The sequence below is a fragment of the Pantherophis guttatus genome, chromosome 9 (assembly GCF_059756535.1).
Source record: "Pantherophis guttatus breed Tessera chromosome 9, ASM5975653v1, whole genome shotgun sequence".
NCBI lineage: Eukaryota > Metazoa > Chordata > Lepidosauria > Squamata > Colubridae > Pantherophis > Pantherophis guttatus.
This window is the reverse complement of record NC_142071.1, coordinates 19354680-19376212: the sequence shown is the minus strand read 5'-3', so window position 1 is coordinate 19376212 and position 21533 is coordinate 19354680. Positions and strand designations below refer to the sequence as shown.

The following is a 21533-nucleotide window of genomic DNA, read 5'->3' as shown; positions in this document are numbered from 1 at the left end:
AACTTGAAATTTGGCATATATGTTCTTCTGGGCTTCTAGGTGCTCGCTAAGAAAGGATTTTTCAAAATGACCATCAGATCATTAGTATTTCATATACAGTATTATATTCACACTCTCTGATACTAAGGAGTTAGACCAGTGGTGGGTTGCTACCAGTTCTACCCGGATCGGCGAACTGATAGTGGCAGCGGCTGGAGGCTCCACCCACCCACGCCGGACGATTCTGCGCATGCACAGAAGCATCAAATGTGTGTGCGAGCACACGAGCGAACCAGTAGCAATGGGTTTTGCAACCCGTTACTGAGTTAGACGTTCTACTCCCCTTCCCCACCTGAAAGGAACGCTGTCCCAACTGCCAGTTGCCTTATATTAACACGCTCTGATGCTACTCCTAAATCAGGCGTGGGCGTGGCCAGTGCATGACTCATCCAGCCTGTGGGCTGGGACATTCTACTTCCCCTCCCCTTCCAACTGCCAGTTGCCTTATTCTACATTAAGTTTCAGGCTTTAAGTGTCAATTTATCACACCCAATCACATAGTTTCATAGCAAAGCATGGGTGTCCAGCTAGTAATCGGAGAGATTCTCCTGGGCAGATACTTTTGCTGGCCTTAATACACATCTATTGTTGTTCCTGGATGGCTTTACCAGCTAAAAGTTGTTTAAGGACTATTATCCTCTAAGAAGGACTCCATGAGTCCATAATTGACTTTTCCTTGAGATTAAATGTTGAGGCTTTGGCGCTCAGGCCTGGACAGAACAGAGGAAGAACCAATAAAATAAAACAGGATGGAAAGAGCAGAGCAAAGAGAAGGAAAAAAAAGATGGTTTTTCTTCACTGTGAAGCTTAGGAAAGTCCATCATGATATGTTTGTAAGCCCATTACTAAAAGATGCCTGAGGGTGATAGGAAAACGATGGCCTTCAGGGGAAAAAAAGCATTATCAAGAGAAAGGTAGAAGAAAACTACTAAATTGCATATTGATTTGCCCGATAGCACTAGGTTATCAATTAAGAAGCCATTGCCACAGGGACAGCAGATGTTAATTCAGGTATTAGTAACCTTGATTTTGCTTCTTTTTTTATCAGCACGGCCCCTGTACTAAGTTTGTTTATCCATTGTTAGACAAGCATTCCTTCTGCTATCTTTTGATAAGAGCAAGACAATTAGCTCTTCTGGGTGAAATGAATATGAATGGGGGGGGAAAATTAATAATTTAGATGACTGAGATATAATGTTTATCATTAGTTTATCTCTTAGTAGTTTAGTGGGAACCAAGAAGTAGGACAGGATATGTTTCTTCTGTTCCTCGCACTGAGTGAGTTCACATATTAAGTTTATTATTCAATAAACATACTTGGCTGACTTCATACTATTCCCAAAGCCCTAAATCAGGAATTTTCAATCTTTGAGAGGTCAGGAACCCAGTTTGGCCTTCTGACCTTCTATGTGACCAGAGGAAGTCAAGTCACTTTTGTGATGCAGTAACCGCCAAAAGAGAATGGGCGATAGTGGTTGTTTACTTGTTTGTGTGAGGGAGGGGAATAATAAAGGGCACGAGACTTGGCAATGTGCTGAAATACAAGTCTAAAATTCTGCACCTCAAATTGTGCCGCCGAATTTGTATGAAGCAGTTTGGAGGAACTCATAACTCTGAGCAAGCCAACCATGTGCCAGGTTAGCCTGAGATGGAAAGCCAGTCATTCAGCACAGATAATCTGCCGAGTTTGTTTGGCTAAATTTGCAACTGATCTGAGGGCCATCATATCCTAAACTTCTGACTGTATGGCATTGCAGCCACAAAATAGCTTGATCCAGCTTTTTTGTGTGTGTGTGAGGGTCTTTCAATAATTCCAAGTTCAGACCGTTCCAGTGTTGGGGCATTTACAACTTCTGCAGGCAAGTTGTTCCACTTATTAATTGTTCTAACTGTCAAGAAATTTCTCCTTAGTTCTAAATTGCTTCTCGCCTTGATAAGTTTCCACCCATTGCTTCTTGTTCTACCCTCAGGTACTTTGAAGAATAGTTTGACTCCCTCTTCTTTGTGGCAACCCTTGAGATATTGGAACACTGCTATCATGTCTCCCCTAATCCTTCTCTTCATTAAACTAGACATACCCAGTTCCTGCAACCGTTCTTCATATGTTTTAGCCTCCAGTCCCCTAATCATCTTGGTTGTTCTTCTCTGCTTTTTTACATCGTGGTGACCAAAACTGGATGCAGTATTCCAAGCGTGGCCTTACCAAGGCATTATAAAGTGGTATTAACACTTCATGTGATCTTGATTCTATCCCTCTGTTTATGCAGCCTAGAACTGTTTTGGCTTTTTTGGCAACTGCAGCACACGGCTGGCTCATATCTAAATGGTTGTCCACTAGGACTCCAGGATCCCTCTCACAGTTACTACTATTGATCAAGGTACCACATATATGGTATCTTTTTCTTCCCTAAATGTAGAACCTTGCTTTTTTTTCACTGTTGAATTTCATTTTGTTAGATAGCGCCCAATGTTCAAGTCTGTCAAGATCCTTCTGTATCTTGAGCCTATCTTCTGGAATGTTGGCTATTCCTGCCAGGTTCACCCGAACTGGTAGCAGAGATTGCGGGTGGGCCCCAGTGGTCCACACCCTTCTTTTTATTTGACTGCTCTGCCACCTCTCTGATTCTCTGCACCCACAAACCTCATCACATTTGGGTATAGACTGAGGAGCACCCAAACAAACTCGAGAGTTACTGCCTCTCATAAAATATTCTGTCATTCAGAAACCAGCCCGAGACATGATTTGTAGCCTGTCTCTTGAAAGCATGCATTATTTACAGGGACTTCAAATCTGCTCCTATCCAGCGAGCTTCCAAATTTGGTTATAAAGTGCCTTCTTTTCTCCCAGTCTCTCTAGTGGTTAAAACCTTCTCACCAAGCCTTATTACATTATGCAGGCTGTGAAGCAAAGATGCTGATGAGTATTTAGATTTTCTACCTCTGCCTCCCTCCCTCCTTTTGTAATCAAACAGGAAATTGGGGATGCCAAAATAAATGACTAAATTAAACCCATTTCCACAAATATTTAATGGGTTGGCAGTTTGCACAACCCAGGGAGTTCTGCGAAATGTTTACACTAGCAGATTAAGGGCCTTCAAAGCCAACCAGGATACTGCAGTTTGGGGCTCGCAAAGACAAACTATTTTCTCCTCTCCCCAGAAATAATGTAGTGTAGCTTTGAGAGGAAGAGTGACTTGCGAACCTCAGTGTAAATTCTTGTGGCCTCCTGGTGCTGAGGACAAACTAGAAGCGGTCCCTTCCCAAAAACAACGATAGTCCTTTCCCTCATTTAGCTTTGTCCCAACTTGCTTCAGCCTCACAACTCAACACTGAGCAGATTACTCCAAAAAGAAATCAGGAGTCCTATCAGAGGGGATTGGAACAACTTGCCAGAGCCAACTCGCCATGGCCAACTTGTCACAGGACAACTCGCTGCGCGACAATTTAACAATTCTATTTAATTATTTAAAATAAAAAAATATATATTTTATTTCTTGCCATTCATCTTTCATTCTGACCCTCCTTTTGCATCCTTTCTTTAATTTATTTATTTATTTATTGGTTCGATTTATATGCCGCCCTTCTCCGGAGACTCAGGGCGGCTTACAATGCGTTAATCAATAGCCTTCATACTTTTGTATATACCTGCTTAGTAGGGCTTTCGCCCCCACAAGCGGTGTTCTTTTTTATACAAAGTCAGCTTATTGCCCCCACAAACCGGGTCCTCATTTTACCTACCTCGGAAGGATTGAAGGCTGAGTCAACCTTGAGCCTGGTGACATTTGAACCTGCAGTAATTGCAGGCAGCTGGTGCTATTTAACAGCACTTTAGTCTGCTGCGCCACCAATGATTCTGTTCTTTGACATTAGTGTAACGCTTGTACTTCAGTGAGTTGTCCTGTGGCAAATTGGTCATGGTGAGTTGCCTCCAGCAAATTGTCATAGACCAGTGATGGCTAACCTTTTCCAGACCGAGTGCTCAAAGCGTGTGCACATGCCCAAATCCCCAAAATGCAATGTGCGTGCCCCCCACATGCACCCCACCTCAGTGCATGTGTGTCCACCCCTGCATGCACCCTGCCTCCACGCATGCACACACACACCCCGCATGCCCCACAAAACATACACATGTGGCCCCCGCATGTGCCCACACACGTGCCCACCCCACGCATGCGCACATTGGCTCCGTACATGTAGCTCACCCCTCACGCATGCACGGCAGGGACCCAAAGACCAGCTGACCAGTGAGAGGTGTGCATGCATGCATGGCAGAGCTGAACTGGGGCAATGGCTCGCATGCCCACAGAGAGGGTGCTATGTGCCACCTCTGGCACACATAGTCATAGACCCATCTCAAAGAACCCTACCAGAATCTGATGAAGTGAGCTCTAGTTTTCAAACTTTTTTCATAAAATCTGTTATTAGGAAGGTTGGTTAGGTGGTTCCAGATTCCCTCAGATTTCTGATTAATACAGCTCTCCTCCTACATTGCCCAAAGGAGAAGAGATCCTGGTAAGAGTAAAAGACTTTCCCTCCCAATCTCATTGAAAATTCTCCTGTACAGCTCTCTCCCTTCACTTTTAGTTCAGCAGACGTGTAAAAGAATTTCCCCAAGGATTTGGATTTGAGACATAGGTTGGATTTCTCTCTCACCTTGCTGTTCCTGAATTACAGTAATGGCCAAATTGTGGAAACCTTTTGGGAAAAGTGTATTTTCTAAAAATAGCTAATAACACCACTTTTTTTTTTTGAGTAGTACCATAAAATTATATATCAATGGAAAGATAATTTAATCAAGAATGTAATGTAATAACTTTTATGAAGGATTTGCTATTAGAATAGCAGTTACAGTATAAAGAAGAAAAGTGAAACACGTAGAAAAAAATGAGATATACAAAAATGATCACCGTGGAAAAAATGAGATGTACAGAAATTATCACGTCAGTTAATACTTAGTTGGGTAACCTTTAGCATGAATTATGGCCTGAACCATAATTGGAGTGAACCAAGTCTTTTAGTTCCGCAGCTGTTATAATGTGAAACCAAGATTGAAGGATTGCTTCTATTAGCTGGGTTTTATTGCTGGGTCACTTCTGACTAACAAGTTTCTTTAGTCGGCTCCATAGACTTTCAATTGGGTTAAGTAAGGTCTGGGCTATTCTCAGGCCATTCCACCAGTGGAATAGGATTATCTTGAAACTAAAAAAAAAAGTGGTGTTATTAGCCATCAAACCTCAAAAATACACTTTTCCCAAAGGGTTTCCACAATTTTGGCCACTACTGTAGTAACTAAAATATTATTTTTTTAATAACTGCTTGGTTGAAATACTCAGGGCCCCTGGGATTTTTAACCTGATAGACTCATTTTTTTAAAAAAAAATGCAATTGCAATATTTTGCTTCCTTTTCTGCTTCATGGTCCTGTTCGGTAAAGGTACAGGTAGGCCTCGAGTTACAACAGTTCGTTTAGTGATGGTTCAAAGTTACAACGGCACTGAAAAAAGTGACTTATGACAGTTTTTCACACTTATGACCATTGCAGCATCCCCCATGGTCACATGATCAAAATTCAGACCCTTGGGCAACTGAGTCATGTTTATGACGGTTCCAGTGTCCTGGGATCATGTGATAATCTTTTGCAACCTTCTGACGAGCAAAGTTAATGGGGAAGCCAGATGCCCATTAAAAACTGCAGTAGCAAGGAAGGTCATAAAATGGCGCAAAGCTTACTTAGCAAGAGAAATGTTGTGTTCAATTGTGGTTGCAAATTGAGGAGTACCTGTATTAACTCCAAATGATTCTATCTGCGCCAAGGTGGCGCAGTGGTTAGAGTGCAGTACTGCAAGCTACTTCTGCTGACTGCCGACAGCCAGCAGTTCATCAGTTCGAATCTCACCAGGCTCAAGATTGACTCAGCCTTCCATCCTTCCAAGGTCTATAAAACGAGCTGGATTGTGGGGGGCAAGAAGCTGACTCTGTAAACGGCTTAGAGAGGTCTGTAAAGCATTGTGAAGTGGTATACAAGTCTAAGTGCTATTGCTATCAACAGGTAAAGCCTTAGGTCACCAAGATTCATAAAAGGGAAATGCCATCTCGATCCAAAGTTTGCATTTTGTCTACTACTGCACTACTGCAATGGACCTTTTGAAAAGAAGGAAGCAAAACCTCAAGAAACCATCAGCAAAGTGGTGGAAGCAAGGCCAGTGGTCACAACAGCTGAGTTCAATTTTAAAACTGAGTTCCCACTTACCGTGTACAAGCCAGAGATGTTAAAGACAGAGAACTGAAAGGTGCAAGAGCATAAATAAAGGGGGGGAAATCCTCAAGAGTAACATCCATGCAAAGATCCTATCCCAAGTAGTTTCTCCAAGTAGTGGTTCAACCAATATCTGAGTGGACACTATGGAAATCAGACAGGGGTGAAATTCATTTACCTTCCCTACCGGTTCGCAAATGTCTTTGTGTGCATCATCATCATCTGTGCATGCGCAAAGCCTTCTGCGCATGCACAGAGGCTTAAAATCATCGCAAAAAAGCGACGTCATGATGTCCATGTGGGTGGGTGGAGCCTCCCACAGCCGCCGCTACCGGTTCACCTGATCCGGATAGAACCAGCTGAATTTCACCCCTGAAATCAGAACATAAAAACTTACAATGCTGCAAATGTCTTTTATTGGACTATCTGATTCAAGGTGAAGGGTCCCCTTGTTCTGATGCACCTTGAGTGCTTGATTTAACCTCATAATATCTGTTTTCTGACATCTTCTGGATAGAAAACCCAATGTTAGAGAGAGACCGACAGAGCCTGGGGGAGGAGTCAAGCAGGGAACTAATTTGAAGTCCTTATATAGGCACAAGAAGGTGAAATCTGGCCCCTCTTGAATGTCAATGAAATTTATCTGGCTTATCCAGGTACAAACCGTCACTTTGAGAAGATTTCTGCGTATAGACATGAGCAATAAATCAGCTAATTTAATTCTTTATGTATGAATCTGGTTGTTCACACCTGACAATATTTGATTTATCTTGCTTACGTTAGAAGCATTCCGTATGGGTTTTATATCATTCTATAACTGTCTTGAGTTCCTCCAAAACTTCATGGGATTAACGATTGTAGGGAAAAAAGTTGTGCTTGGCTCAAAATATGATTTGATTTTTACCTGCTCCATGAGGTCAAATAAATGCATTTTAATGTTAGGTAGATCTTTGCTGGGTGTCAAATTTGGCTTTACTGGGGAGGTTTATCAAGGGATTTTTGTTTGGGTGTTATTTATTTATTTATTATTTTTTATAACTAATTTCAGGATTATTTATTGGAAACACAGGGCATAAATCCAATAAATAACCTGTCTTTTAATATGTTTATTTGAGGGCCAATTATAAAAAGCAGGCCTCTTCTTCAATGTTTCTTCAAAGCTTGTGGCTATTTAGATTTACCTTCCTCTCAGTCTTTTAATCTTAGGCATGCATAGAGGAAAGTGTTTCCTTCCCTCTCGAGCCTGCTGCTTGTTATCTTGGGTTTAATTTTTCAAAATAAGCCACTTCAAAGATTACTAGATGACTCTTGGGATACTGGGGCAGGGAGGTGAAGAAGAAATAAGTTTCTGAATCTCACTGCCCTTCCCTGGACTCTGCTCTCTATAAAAACAGCCCCTTCTCTTCCTCTTCTAAGGCTGATCTCATGGAAAAGATCCAAAATACCTACTTGTGTGTTCATGAGGTTCATTACTTAGATGATGTGATAGTTCATTTACCAAAGAGAATGTTCAATTCATGGATTTCCAGTATTTTAACTCTGCTGACTAGGAAACAAGGATTATGTTAGAACATATATAGCATGGAAAGGCTCTTCTGGTGTCAGTGGTGACCTTCCATCTGTTTGGACATCTGGCTCACAATCCTAGCAGAGTTAAATTCTAAATTTCAGAAGACTTACAGTAGTGGCCAAAATTGTGGAAACCTTTTGGGAAAAGTGTATTTTCTAAAACTAGCTAATAACATCACTTTTTTTGGAAGTAGTACCATAAATTTATATACCAATGGAAAGATAATTTAATCAAGAACGTAATGCAATAACTTTTATGAAGGCTTGCTATTAGAATAGCAGTTACAGTATAAAGAAGAAAATTGAAACACACAGAAAAAACGAGATATACAAAAATTATCACCATAGAAAAAATGAGATATACAAAAATTATCACATCAGTTAATACTTAGTTAGGTAACTTTTATCATGAATTACGGCCTTACAATGTCTTCCCATGGAGTGAACCAAGTCTTTTAGTTCTGCAGCTGTTATAATGTGAAGCCAAGATTGAATGATTGCTTCTATTAACTGGGTTTTATTGCTGGGTCACTTCTGACTAACAAGTTTCTTTAGTTGGCTCCATAGATTTTTCAATTGGGTTAAGAAGGTCTGGGCTATTCCCAGGCCATTCCAGCAGCAGAATATGATTATCTTGAAACTCCAAAAAAAAGTGGTATTATTAGCCATCAAACTTCAAAAATACACTTTTCCCAAAACTTTTCCACAATTTTGGCCACTACTGTAAGTTTCAAACCCTCTCAATACTATCCAATGAAAGTCGAATAATAATAAATGGCAACAATCCTGTTTATCGTATACATCAAATGGGTATCCTAGAAGATTCCTTCACACATTTTCTGAGGCTCCAGGAAGATAAGAATATACAGTGGCACCTTGGTACTCATCCTTAATTGGTTTCAGGAGGTGTGATGAGTACCAGAAACCACTAATATCAAACAATTTTTTCCCCATAAGGATTAATGTAGTAGTGGCTCACAAGGCAGCCAACACTGACAAATTCTAGCTTGTGTGTTGAGTACTAAACAAACGATGAGTACCAGGACAAAATTTTCACATCAAAATGCATTGAGTACCAAATTTGATGAGTTTCAAAGCAGTTGAGTATCCAGGTGCCTCTGTATAAAGCATTTCTGGGGGGAAAAAAACCTTATTGTTTGTCAGACCTCTGGAGCAGTGAGCATTCCTGTTATTTTTCGTAATGGTCATTTTTTTATTATTATTCTTTTGCTTAGATCTGAAAGGAGTAGTTTCAGCCAAGAATGATATCCGAGTTGAGATTGTTCACAAGGAATCTGCCTCAAGCAGAGAAAATGAAGAACATCCAGCAATCAAGCAGTTAATGGTAAGGATTCTGGTTTCTCTTAATCCATTGCTGTCCCTCGCTCACGACTATAATGAGTGCAGACATATGTTTTTTTAGTGTAGGAAGGCCTATGACAGGGAGGTATGCTCTTTCAAAATTTAACGCATCGCTCGGAGCTGTTAAAATCACAGAGTGCAACTTTATTAATGCAGACAAGAGAAACCGGAGGGATTGACTATTGCTGTTCGGCAAATAGCCTGCGGGCTCTGATGAAAAGTAAGGTTTCCTACTACTTGATGGAGAAGTTGACATGACCATCAGTGGACCCCAAGGATGTTAAACAGTGCATGAGCATCTACCACCCTCATCTATTTAAGCATGAACAACTGAGATGCATCTTCAGTTGCAAGATGGACGAGTACACCAAGTCTTGCAACAGGGAAAGTTGGTTGGTTGCCTCATTACTGTCAAACCCACTAGATCTCCAAGCTCAAGAGTGGGGTGACCTGAAATTACATGCAATTCCAACTATCTCTCAGAGATGATTCAGGATGGTTGAATGCCTGGGGCTATCTCTAAATGGTAGCTCCTGTAGCAGTAAAAATAAAATATTAAACAAAAGATGCTGCTGATCGAAATGGACAATTCACCTTGAGTTACAGTTCAACAATTTCGCTACCTCTTTGCAGTGCAAAACATGAGATGCTGAGGTAATGTGATGCCACTGATAGCATCCCCATCTGCCCTCCCCAAACCTCCAAAAAAAGGTGTTTTTTGTTGTTGTTCAGTCACTAAATCATGTCCAACTCTTTGCAACCCCATGGACCATAGCATGTCAGGTTCCTCCCATCCTTCACCGTCTCCCAGAATTTGGCGAAATTCACATTCACTGCATCAATGACACTGTCTCTAAGCATCTCATCCTCTGTTGTTCCTTTCTCCTTTTGCCTTCAATATTCCCAACATCGGGGTCTTCTCCAGGGAGCCTTTGCTTCCCATTTGGTGGACAAAGTATTTGAGTGTCAGCTTCCAAAAATTGAAATTTTTAGAACATCCAGAGAGGGAAGATACTTAATGCAACGACCCCCCGCCCTCCCAACCTTTTGGGAACCAGGAACCAGTTCCGTAGAGAGAGGTTTTCCCATGGACCAAAGGGGGTGTGGTTTCGTGTGTGCTGCCTGCAAGCCACAGATAGAGCTTTGCTTGTTTGCACAGCCCAGTTTCTGGCATCCCACAGCTCGGTACTGGTCCATGGCCCGGGGGTTGGGGACCCCTGACTTAATGCGTAACTGGAGAGTATGAATATCACTCTGCTTTAATTAAAACAACATTTTCCTGATGCCATTCACTCCTTAAAATGAAGCTCCCAGCTTGCCTTTTTCCATAGCTAATTTCAATCCTTTGGCCCAAAGGACACTGTGCTATTATAAAGATTGGTAGACCTAGACTGGGTCACGTGCAGAGTTGACTCATTCAAGGAATTTGCTACTCAGCCCTCACACTACTATGTACGTCAGATAGTTAATCTCCCATGTTTGCTATGGAAACCAGATGCTGATGTCATAAAGACTAAAAATATAATAAATATATAATATAAATAATATAAAACATGATAAAGCCTAATAGACCTAATAGACCGGTTGGGGTGGGATTGAAATGGGGGGGAGGGAGTTCCAGACTGGAGGCAGCTGCTGGACTGATGGCAGAATCTCCCCCACCCTTGTTCTCTGCTTCCCACCCGTCCATCTTTTTGGGTTACGCTAAGACACTGAGCTTGTCGATCGAAAGATCGGCAGTTCAGCGGTTGGAATCCCTAGTGCCACGTAACACGTTCCTTGTCCCAGCTTCTGCCAACCAAGCAGTTCGAAAGCATGTAAAAAATGCAAGTAGAAAAATAGGCACCGCCTTTGGTGGGAAGGTAACAGTGTTCCATACGCCTTTGGCGTTTAGTCATGCCGGCCACATGACCATGGAGACAGCGCTTCAGACAGCGCTGGCTCTTCGGCTTTGAAACGGAGATGAGCACCGCCCCCTAGAGTTGGGAACGACTAGCATATATGTGCGAGGGGAACTTTTACCTTTTATCGATGTATTCTCGTTGCATTCTTTTTCACTGTCCGTCTTATTGCTCTCTTATTTCCCTTCTGTTTACCATCTTTTCCCTTCTTCCTTTCTGTCATAAGCTGCCTAGAGTACCTCCACGGTGAGATGGGCAGAGAATAAATATAACAAATAAAAATAAATAAATAAAAGTATGTCACAGAAAACAAGAGCAGAGACCTCTGCCACTCAGTTTCTGATGCTCTGTCTCTCTCTCCTCTCTCCTCCAGATATTTCAGGAAGTTTTTCTGTTGAACAGTTATAGGATAAATGTATTTATACAATACTGGGCACAGCTAGTGGGGGATTTTTTTTAAAAAAAAAAGAAGTTGGGTTAAATACTTGCCAAGACATGAAGCTACAAGGAACAATTTTCCTATTCATGCTGCCGTTTGGCATTCCAATGCCAGATTTGCTTTGTCCCTGCTGGGACTACATTATAAATGACTAATATAAGACAACCATATGGAAAGAATATGGAGCCATGGCAAACACAGCAAGTCCAGTTATAAAACAGAGACAAGAAAAGCAAAAGAGAGGCAGAGAAGAAAGCGTGTTTTAAGCATTCCTGTAGACACACTTCTATCATCGATTCAATTTCTCAACCATCTTTTATTTATTTTATATTTTATATTGTGCCTTTATTATTTTTGCAAATAACTCAAGGAGGCAAACATATCCAACACAACTTGTTCCTCCTATTTTCCCCACAACAAAAACCTATGAGATGAGTTGATCTGAGAGAGAGAGTGGCTGGCCCAATGACTAAGATGGGACTAGAAGTCACCGTCCCCTGGTGATTGGCTCACAGTCTTTCAACCAGCTTTCATGGCTAAGATGGGACTAGAACTCACTGTCTCCTAGTGATTGGCTCAAAGTCTTTCAACCAGCTTTCATGGCTAAGATGGGACTAGAACTCACTGTCTCCTGGTGATTGGCTCACAGTCTTTCAACCAGCTTTCATGGATAAGACGGGACTAAAACTCACAGTCTCCTGGTGAATGGTTCAAAGTCTTTCAACCAGCTTTCATGGATAAGATGGGGGTAGAACTCACCATCTCCTGGTGATTGGTTCAAGGTCACCCAGCTAGATTTCATGGCTAAGGTGGGACTTGAACTCAGTCTTCCACTTTGTAGTCTGCTGCCTTAACGACTAGACCAAACTGTCTCTCTTTTTGACTCTTATTTCTTATAGGAGAGATGTGTGGCATAAATATTTAATAAATAAATTGATATTGATTCATTTTGGTTGGAAAGGTGGCCAAGGAAAGACCCAATTTGAGAGGAAATCCTCATGGCTTGGGGAAAATTGATTTGAAACGATACAGATATGCAAACCTGATTCTTGAAATGTCTTTGAAAGTAGAATAAGGAGCTCTCCATCAATTATCGTTGTCTCTCAGTTGATCCGCCAAATTCTAAACCATTCTTTGTTTTGTTTTTGAAACTCTCGGTAAGAACAAGTATCACACAGCTGGATTTTGTGCAAGCTTCTCAAAGCTAAAATCCAAATGTATACCAATATCAAGCTTACTTGGGCACGAGTTTAAATAACCAACTTAAATTTTCATAAAACAGCTTATTTTATTACTGTGGTGTTTTATATACTCCTTTATTAATTCTTGTGCGATACATTCCCAATTTACTACCTTTCAATCCGAGCTGAAATCCACATTTAAATTTAAATAGTTTGTTTTATTTATAACCATCCCATGGTTCAACAAGGGAGCGCATGTTCCGCATGTAGAACATTCTCAGTCCAATCTTCAGCTCCTTCACCTCACTTTTACCAGAATGGTAAACGTTTTACCAGAGATAAATGAAACAACAGTCTGATTTGGTAATAAACTGGTTTCCAATCTTCCATTTATCAAGGCTCATGAAGCTATGAGTCTTCCTCTTCCTCCTTTCCTTCCTCTTCCTCTACTGCAATATCCAGTAATCCTAATGATTGTTTGTTTATTTTTTATTAAATGTCTACACTGTCCATCTCACCTAAGTGACTCTGGGTAGTTTACACGAGTGGTGGGTTCCTCCCGGTTCAGCCCGGTTCTCCTGAGCCGGTAGCGGTGACGATATGACATCACTGAACCGGTTCTGCCCCCCCCCACCCTCCCCCCACATCCGCCCCACCCCCGCGTTATTCTTACCTTTTATTTGGCCCCACCCCCAATCTATTGCTGCTTCCTGAGTCCCAGCTGACGGCTAGAGGGAAAAAAACTGTTTAAACTCTTGCCGCAGGGTTTCAACGGTCCGCCCTACAGCTGATCAGTGTTAAAAGAAAACAAATGAGTAGACCGGTACAGCTCTGCAAGCAGTTAAAAGCCTGGTAGACCAGTACCTCTGCTAAATCCTAAATAATTGTCACATGACCATCAAGCCATGCCCACAAAATAAGCCACGCCCACAGAACCGGTAGTAAAAAAATTTAGAACCCACCCCTGGTTTACATCAACACACACATTGTTACATCTGAAATCAGTGTTCTCCAGATATGTTAAGGCAGCAGCATCTAAAATTACACAGAGATCCAACAACTTCTCAAATCCCTTTTAGTTCCATTGACACTGGCCAGGAACTTTCCTATTCATTAGGAATAAAATGAGTATATCAAGCTATAAAGAGTTTCAGTGCAAAAGGGCAAGGGCAATATCTTTGAATCGAATCAGAATAGAGCTGAAAGGGACCTTGGAAGTCTTCTAATCCAACCCGTACTCAAGCAGGAGACCCATACTTTTTCAGACAAGTGGCCGTCCAGTCTCTTCTTAAAAACCTCCATTGATGAAGCATCCAAAACTTCTGATGGAAAGCTGTCCCACTGGTTTATTGTTCTTTCTGTCAGGAAGTTTCTCCTTAATTCCAGGTTGCTTCTCTCCTTGATTAGTTTCTATCCATTGTTTCCTGTCTTGCCTTCTGGTGCTTTGGAAAATAAGTTGACCTGACAATAGTTTGTCTAACACCCCAGAAAGGTTTCAGATTATAATTTCTCTAGCATGCTTAACAAAATAAGTTCATTCCCATTTACTTCTGTCCCTCCCTCCCTCCCTCCCTCCCTCCCTCCCTCCCTCCCTCTCTCTCTTTCTCTCTTTCTTTCTCTTTCTCTGCAATCCTTGCTCCAGGCAGGAGAAGCTAATGAAGATTTCACTTCTCATGATTAAAAAGACTCTGTATCTCTCCTTCTCATTGCATGCAACACTAGGCATATGATCCTACATCTAGCAATAATAGGTCTAGCCTGGGCACATTCAAATAACATCCTAATAAGAATTATTAGGAAGAAATTTGTCAATGAGTTGACAGATTTGGATCTGACTTCATTAACATATGAGCTGCAATGAATCCCTGGCAGGACTGCAAACAGCCCTGAGAGCATGATGGAAGTCAACCAACCTGCTGTGCAAACAGCAAAGGAATCTGGAGATGTGGCAGAAACCAACTGCTCTCCTATCTCCTTCACTCTTAACTCCATGTTGATTCTTCCTTCTTGATTTCTGCCACATTTCCACATCAGCCACCTGTCAAAGTTGGCAACTTAAGATGTTAAAAATGAGCTTCCCCATCATGCCAGCAATCATAGCTATGTTCAGCTGACAACTTGCTGTGTATGGTGGCGGTGGAAGGAATACAGGCTTTCCAGAGCAAATCTCTGAGGCAGTGAATGGAAGGAAGAATTTCTTTCTTTTTTTTTTTTGACAAAGTTTATTTTCATTTTTAAAAATACAATACTTTACATATATACATACATGGTTATTGCAACTAATGTACACAAATCTGCGCCTATACCACTAATACAATCCATTTCATTTCCCTCTCTTTTCTTTCACCCAATTATACCATAAATTCCAACATTTGTAATTAATCAGAATCTTTTTGGTTCCTAAGTAATTTCATTAACCGGTCTGCCTCTGCGCATTCTGTAATTTTCCAAATCAATTTATTTTCTGTGGGTATTAATTCATTTTTCCATTCTTGCGCATATAGTATCCTAGCTGCAGTAGTGATGTGGAGGATCAAGTACCATTTTTCCTTAGTTTCATTCCTAATAAAAAAACCTCTGGTTTCAGCTCTATATTATATCCTGTAATTTCCACTATCCAGTTCCAAACCTTAGACCAATATTTGCCTGCTTTGGGGCATGTCCACCATTGGTGGTAGTACGTCCCACAACCATTCCCACACTTCCAGCATGCCGGAGAAACTCCCGGGAACATTCTTGCGATTCTTGCTGGGGGAATATGCCAACGATAGACCATGGAGGTTGACAAAGTAAGTTTCTTATTCCTATTCCATATCTCATCCCATTTATCCAGATTTGGAGAAAATCCGAGGTTCTTCCCTCAGGCAATAATAGTGTCCTTAATCACCTCCTCACCAATCCATTGTGATACCAAAAACTGGTAGCACCTTGAAACTAATTTCTTTTCAATTCCCAATAAGATTTTATCTAACTCCTGTAGTGACCTATATATTCCCATAGAGGGAAGAATTTCTGTGCTGCTCCCCCATGCACCCCCCCCCCAGCCTTACAAATGAACTTTGCCTATTTGACAGCAGGAGGCATTGTGTAGTAAAATAATAAATCTCCTTTGAAATATCCATGGCCCTGAATGTACACTTGGATGTAGAAGCTTTTTCCTACCTTATTCATTGTTAGTACTAAGAATTCCTTGGTCCAGGTGTTGAAAGAGGGGATGAGAGAGAGATCTCTTATGCCAGAATTAGAATTAGAATAACAGGGACTTTGGAGGTCTTCTAGTCCAACCCCCTGCTCAGGCAGGAAAACCCTATACCATTTCAGACAAATGGTTGCCCAATCTCTTCTTTAAAACTTCCAGTGTTGGAACACTTACAACTTCTGGAAGCAAATTGTTCTGCTGATTTATCGTTCTAACTGTTAGGGAATTCCTCCATAGTTTTAGGTTGCTTCTCTCCTTGATTAGTTTCATCCATTGGTTCTTCTCTTGCCCTCAGGTGCTTTGGAGAATAACTTGACTCCCTCTTCTTTGTGGCAACCCCTGAGATATTGGAATACTGCTATCATGTTTCCCCTAGTCCTTCTTTTCATTAAACTAGACATACCCAATTCCAGTAATCATTCTTTATATGTTTTGGCCTCCAGTCCCTTAAAACACATAAAGAATGGTTGCTGGAAACCAGGTCCCACTAATCCAAATGTTTCATACTGGAGCTAATATGTTTCACTCCTTTCTCCTTTTTTCTGTTGGAATCATTTCAAGCCCAGCACAGATGTTCAAGCAATGCCCAATAGATGGTATCATCCATGAGCAACTAAATGAAACTCAAAAACTGTCATGCAATAGGATGAAACTAAACCCCGGGATGTACTTTGTTCTCACACCCCACTTGCCTTAAAAAAAAATGGGAGGCTCAAAAGTTGTAGAATCAACCTTCATTCTCTGATATTGAGATTCTCAGATAAAGACTGGGTGAATTTCCACCAACCTGTTCTGTGGGTGGAGGCCCAAAGTCATTGTGCATATTTGAAGAATAGGTCCTATTAGGAGAAGGCAATTCCTTAGGAGTAAAATCTCCTTGCAATCATGCTTATTCTGAATCTTTCCATAATTAGCAACTGGAGTATGAACAAAGTGCCAGCATATCTCTGACTGTATATGTTTTCAGTTTTAATGCAACAGTGCGGAAGCAACATCTTGATATAAACCCCTCCTGATCAGGCTGGTGTTTCTTAAGGATATTACTCCGTGTACTTTGACTCTTGGGTTACAACTGGACTTGTTTTGAAATTTGATCCTTGTCTATTGCTTAGAGCTTCTTCAGCTTTATGCCTTTACTATCAACCAACTCCACTGGGAGGTTAGTGTTTTTGTTCAGGAACAGTTTGGGGTAGAATTCTTGGAATTGAAGTCCAGACTTTTTAAAGTCACCAAAGTTGAGAACCATTGCCAACATGGAGGAGAAGAATCCATAGACAACTGAGTCAAGAATTGTTAAATTACCAGCTGAGAAGTAGAATCAGGAGTCTGATGCAAAACTAAACTTGATGTTGAAAACTGATGTTGTTGCCACTTGAGGTAGAAATGGCCTACAGATGTGCATAAATGTGCAGAAATTCCAAGGATATTTATTGTATTAAGGTAGAATAACAGAAGCTTGAAAACCTATCAAAGTTCTTCCCTATTCCTTCATGTACTGAACAAAGTCAAGGCATTTTGATTTTCTCAAGACTAAATAATCTTTTCTAAAACTCCTCCCTTTGCTGTTCAATTATCCTTCCCCACTTCCAAGGCCAGGTGTTCATATTTTTTTTTCACAGCCTATGAATCTTGAACCGGAATTTCCATAGATGTCTTCCTGGAATTGATTCTTCCTGCAGAGCTATGCAATTTCTCCTCTACTGTGCTTTCCCAATGATACATGGGGTTGTTGAAAAGATTTTAGGTTAGGAAAGTGATTAATTTGTCTTTTTCTCTTTTAAATCTCACACGTTGGAGGGGGACAATGGTGTAGTAGAGTTGCAGTCTGTGCAGTTGGAGCTCTCCAAGGTTCTGAAATTCAGTTAATTTCAGACCTAGTGAAGGCTTACAGATCAGATGATCATTGAAATCTCTCTCTCTTGCTCACTAATGTAACCAATTTAAGTTCATTTTGGCATTTAACACCATTTACATGTTTTTTTTACCATCCTATGTCTCTTCTTTTACCCCCTTGCATCTTCTCACTTACTGATCACTTTATACCTTGAGCCCAGCTTAACTTGAATGAAACTCCAAGCTTGAGCACCTAAAACCTTTAGTAGTTTTCAGGTCTTGTTCTTGACAATGTGATATCTGCAACTACTTACTGTAAAAATAATATACTATTTTTCTTTCCACCTCTTTGTTCTATACTAGTTCCTATCATGAAATCCCATTCTTCTGATAAAGAATACCATAATGAAATTTCTAACACTCATCTATTATCATAACAAACATCTTTTAACTTCCTTGATCTCAGAGTTTGTTTACGTAAGCAGTGTCTCACTACCTTTCAAAGCATTTGATTTTTCACTATTTCCTTTTTTTTTTTTAAATGGAGCTTTGCGATGCAATCCAGTATTATTTATCCCAGCAGTAAGCCCTACTGCATTCAAGGAGCTTACTTCTACTGTAGATGAGACTACATAGGACTGCAATTTTAATAATTGTGGTGCTTATTCGTTTAAACAGTGGAAAAGCTTTAGATAGCTGGGAATATTGCATCTTTTCAACTTGAGTCATTTTTGGCTTCTACTCAATGAGATGTTTCCTGGGGAATATGTTGTTGTTAGGATAAGCATACAAATAATTCCTGTTCCAAAAAACCTCATTCATTTTGACAGATAGTGTGGCTCTTTCTTCCTGAACTTCAAATACAAAATAAGGTCAAAAAGCCTCTCCACAAGAAGTATTATCTTCTTTACATTATGACAGGATGTTTCCCTATAATACAGTTCCAACATACCAGCTTTGTAATGCTAACATAAAGGCATACAGAAGAGAGAGGGGGGAAAGAGGGAGGGAGAGAGAGAGAGGGAGAGAGGGGGAAGAGAGGGAGAGGGAGAGAGGAGGAGGGAGGGGGAGGGAGAGGGGGAGGGAGGGAGAAGGAGAGGGGGAGGGAGGGAGAGGGAGAGAGAGGGGGAGGGAGAAATAGAGACAGACAGACCCAACTTTTGATACTCCCATATGAAGTCTGTTTTCTTCTAAACTTCCTTGCATTTAGTTTTTAAGGACCTTATATAACTTTTTCCATCAATACCTAGAATGCCTTTGCAAGTTGAAAAATGCTGCTGCATCATTTAGTATTTGTGTGTTCAGCAGAACATGTCTAGAACTACACAAATCTGGGATTTGCATAATGAGCTTCTGCTTTCATGGCCTTTTAGGATCCTCCCATTCAGATGAACAGGGCCAGAGTTTCCATACTTGTGGGAATCAGAAAGTGCAGAGTGCAATGGGTTAGTTATTGAAACCTTCTCTAGCTCAATTCCCTGCTCAGGAATGAAATTTCTTGGGAAGGCTTTAGAATGCCGCTTGGTATTTCTCAGTCTAATGCACATGGCACTGCAGAGTGGATGTGAGAATTAAATTGGGACGGTGCATTAGCTGTTCCGAACCTTTGGAAGGAGAATAATAATGAAAAAGAAAACATGGCAGAAATTGTTCTATCAAGAGATTGCTCCATTTAGGGCTCTGTTTAGCTATAGCAAGGATAGAGGAATTGGGATTATTTTTATTATTATTATTATTGAAACCCATTTTCTTTTGAGAATTATCTCTTGTAGGTTGAAGAGAGCGTTGCCAAGGCCATCAAATAATAAGGATCGGATCTACTCCTATTCTTTCCTTCCTTCCTTCCTTCCTTCCTTCCTTCCTTCCTTCCTTCCTTCCTTCCTCCCTCCCTCCCTCCCTCCCTCCCTCCCTCCTTCTCTCTCTTTTCACTTCCCTTTCCCCCTTTCTCTTCCCTCTCTCTCAATCTCTCTCTCACACACACCTTTCTGACTTTCTCCCTTCATCCCTTCCTCCCTTCCCTCCCTCCTTCTCTCTCTCTCCTTTCCGCTTTCCTTTCCCCTTTTCTCTTCCCTCTCTCTCAATCTCTCTCTCACACACACCTTTCTGACTTTCTCCCTTCATCCCTCCCTCCCTTCCTTTTTATCTCCCCTCCCTCCCTCCTTCTCTCTCTCTCCTTTCCACTTCCCTTTCCCCCTTTCTCTTCCCTCTCTCTCAAGCTCTCGCTCTCACACCTTTCTGACTTTCTCCCTCCCTTCCTTCCTTTTTACCTCCCCTCCCTCCCTCCCTCCCCCCCCTTCCTTGTCTTACAAATGTTGAAATACAGTAACAACCTATTCTTGCCAGGAAGCTGAACTGATTGCCTGGAGAAGGCTTTTAAGTCTAAACCAAGCATTGTATGCCATGCTAACATTACAGAATGTCCCTTCTCTTCTTAATATATAGCATTTGCTCAGCAAATTTCACTACATTCCAAGAAGAACAACAGTCCAGTTGTCCAATGAAATCAAAAAGTCACACAGAGAAAGCAATGCTGAGATAAGTTAATGTACCCATTTCTGCCCACATCACTTTTCTTCACAGCCTTTTTTTTTCTGTCTAGGGAAAGAATGAACCTCAAAATACTTTCCCTCCATTCTTCCTGACTATTTTTGAACAAGCCTTGTAATACTTTTCTGATCCAATTTCTAACATCTTCCTGTCCCTGTAAATTACCATTCTGCCATTTTGGTGTTTAATATAGCTGAGAATACGATTAACACGTGGAGATCTTTCACATTGCAATCATCTATGCAGATGTTAAATAGAAGGGCACAGAATATACCATATTTTTCGGAGTATAAGACACACCTTTTCCTCCCCTAAAAGGGGGTGAAAATTTAGGTGTGTCTTATACACCGAATGTAGCCCCACCCACCCACTGGTCCCCATCCTTTGGCCTCTGCCTCGCAGCAGTTACCTCCTTGAAAGCAAACTGCAAGAAAAAACAGCTCCTTTCAGCTTCAGCACAGACTAATTAGCACAAGTTGATTGGATCGGCCTCCTGACTCTCAGCTGTTTTGCTCTCAGCTGTTTTGTGTGGGCCTCTGCTGCTTGCTGCAAGGAGGTAAATTGCTGGAGCAGATTTTTTTTTCCCTTGTGCTAATCAAGCTATGCTGAAAACGAAAATGAAAGTAAAGCAGGCTGTTTGCTGTTTGCTGCAAGAGGCAAAATTGCTGGGAGGCAGAGGCAGATTTCTCTTTCTTCTTTTCCTCACTAAAAAAGGTAGGCACATCTTATAGTCCGGTGCCTCTTATACTCCGAAAAATATGGTAAGCCATCATAGCATCCATGCGAAATCACTTTCCAACATCACTATTCTTTCCTCTTCCCTATCAGATGTTACTCAGGCCATGCCTCTGGACACACTTCTAAGCCAGTCCAAATTACACCTACCCAGATTTTGCAGGTTGCCATCAAATCTGAAGTCTAAAATGCATTAAAACAACTACACCTCTTTGAACCACTAAATTTGCGATTCCGTCAAAAAAAGCAATCAGGTTTGTGCCGTACAATTTTCTGCTTCCCAAAACAATGGGTTATCCAATTGGTAATGTTTCCTTTCTCCCCTAGAAAACTTAACTAAATGTTTTCTGCTACTGAAGTCCTATTGACTTCCACCAGGATTTCTCTTTCTCGTTGGAGGTAAAAAAATATTACATGCTCAGTCCTCTCCGCAGTTTTGCAACCAGCATAATTCTCTATGACTCTTCCTAATT

General features: G+C 41.1%; 1 protein-coding gene across 3 annotated transcripts in view; it reads left to right on the top strand.

Moving 5' to 3' along the window:
• Positions 1-21533, top strand: part of KIRREL3 (kirre like nephrin family adhesion molecule 3) — an 847361-nt gene that overhangs the window by 801097 nt on the left and 24731 nt on the right. For all 3 annotated transcript variants that reach the window (XM_034421931.3, XM_034421932.3, XM_087876028.1), the window contains one exon: positions 9099-9208. In XM_034421931.3, the coding sequence (XP_034277822.1) occupies positions 9099-9208 (110 nt within the window). The remainder of the gene's footprint in view (positions 1-9098; positions 9209-21533) is intronic.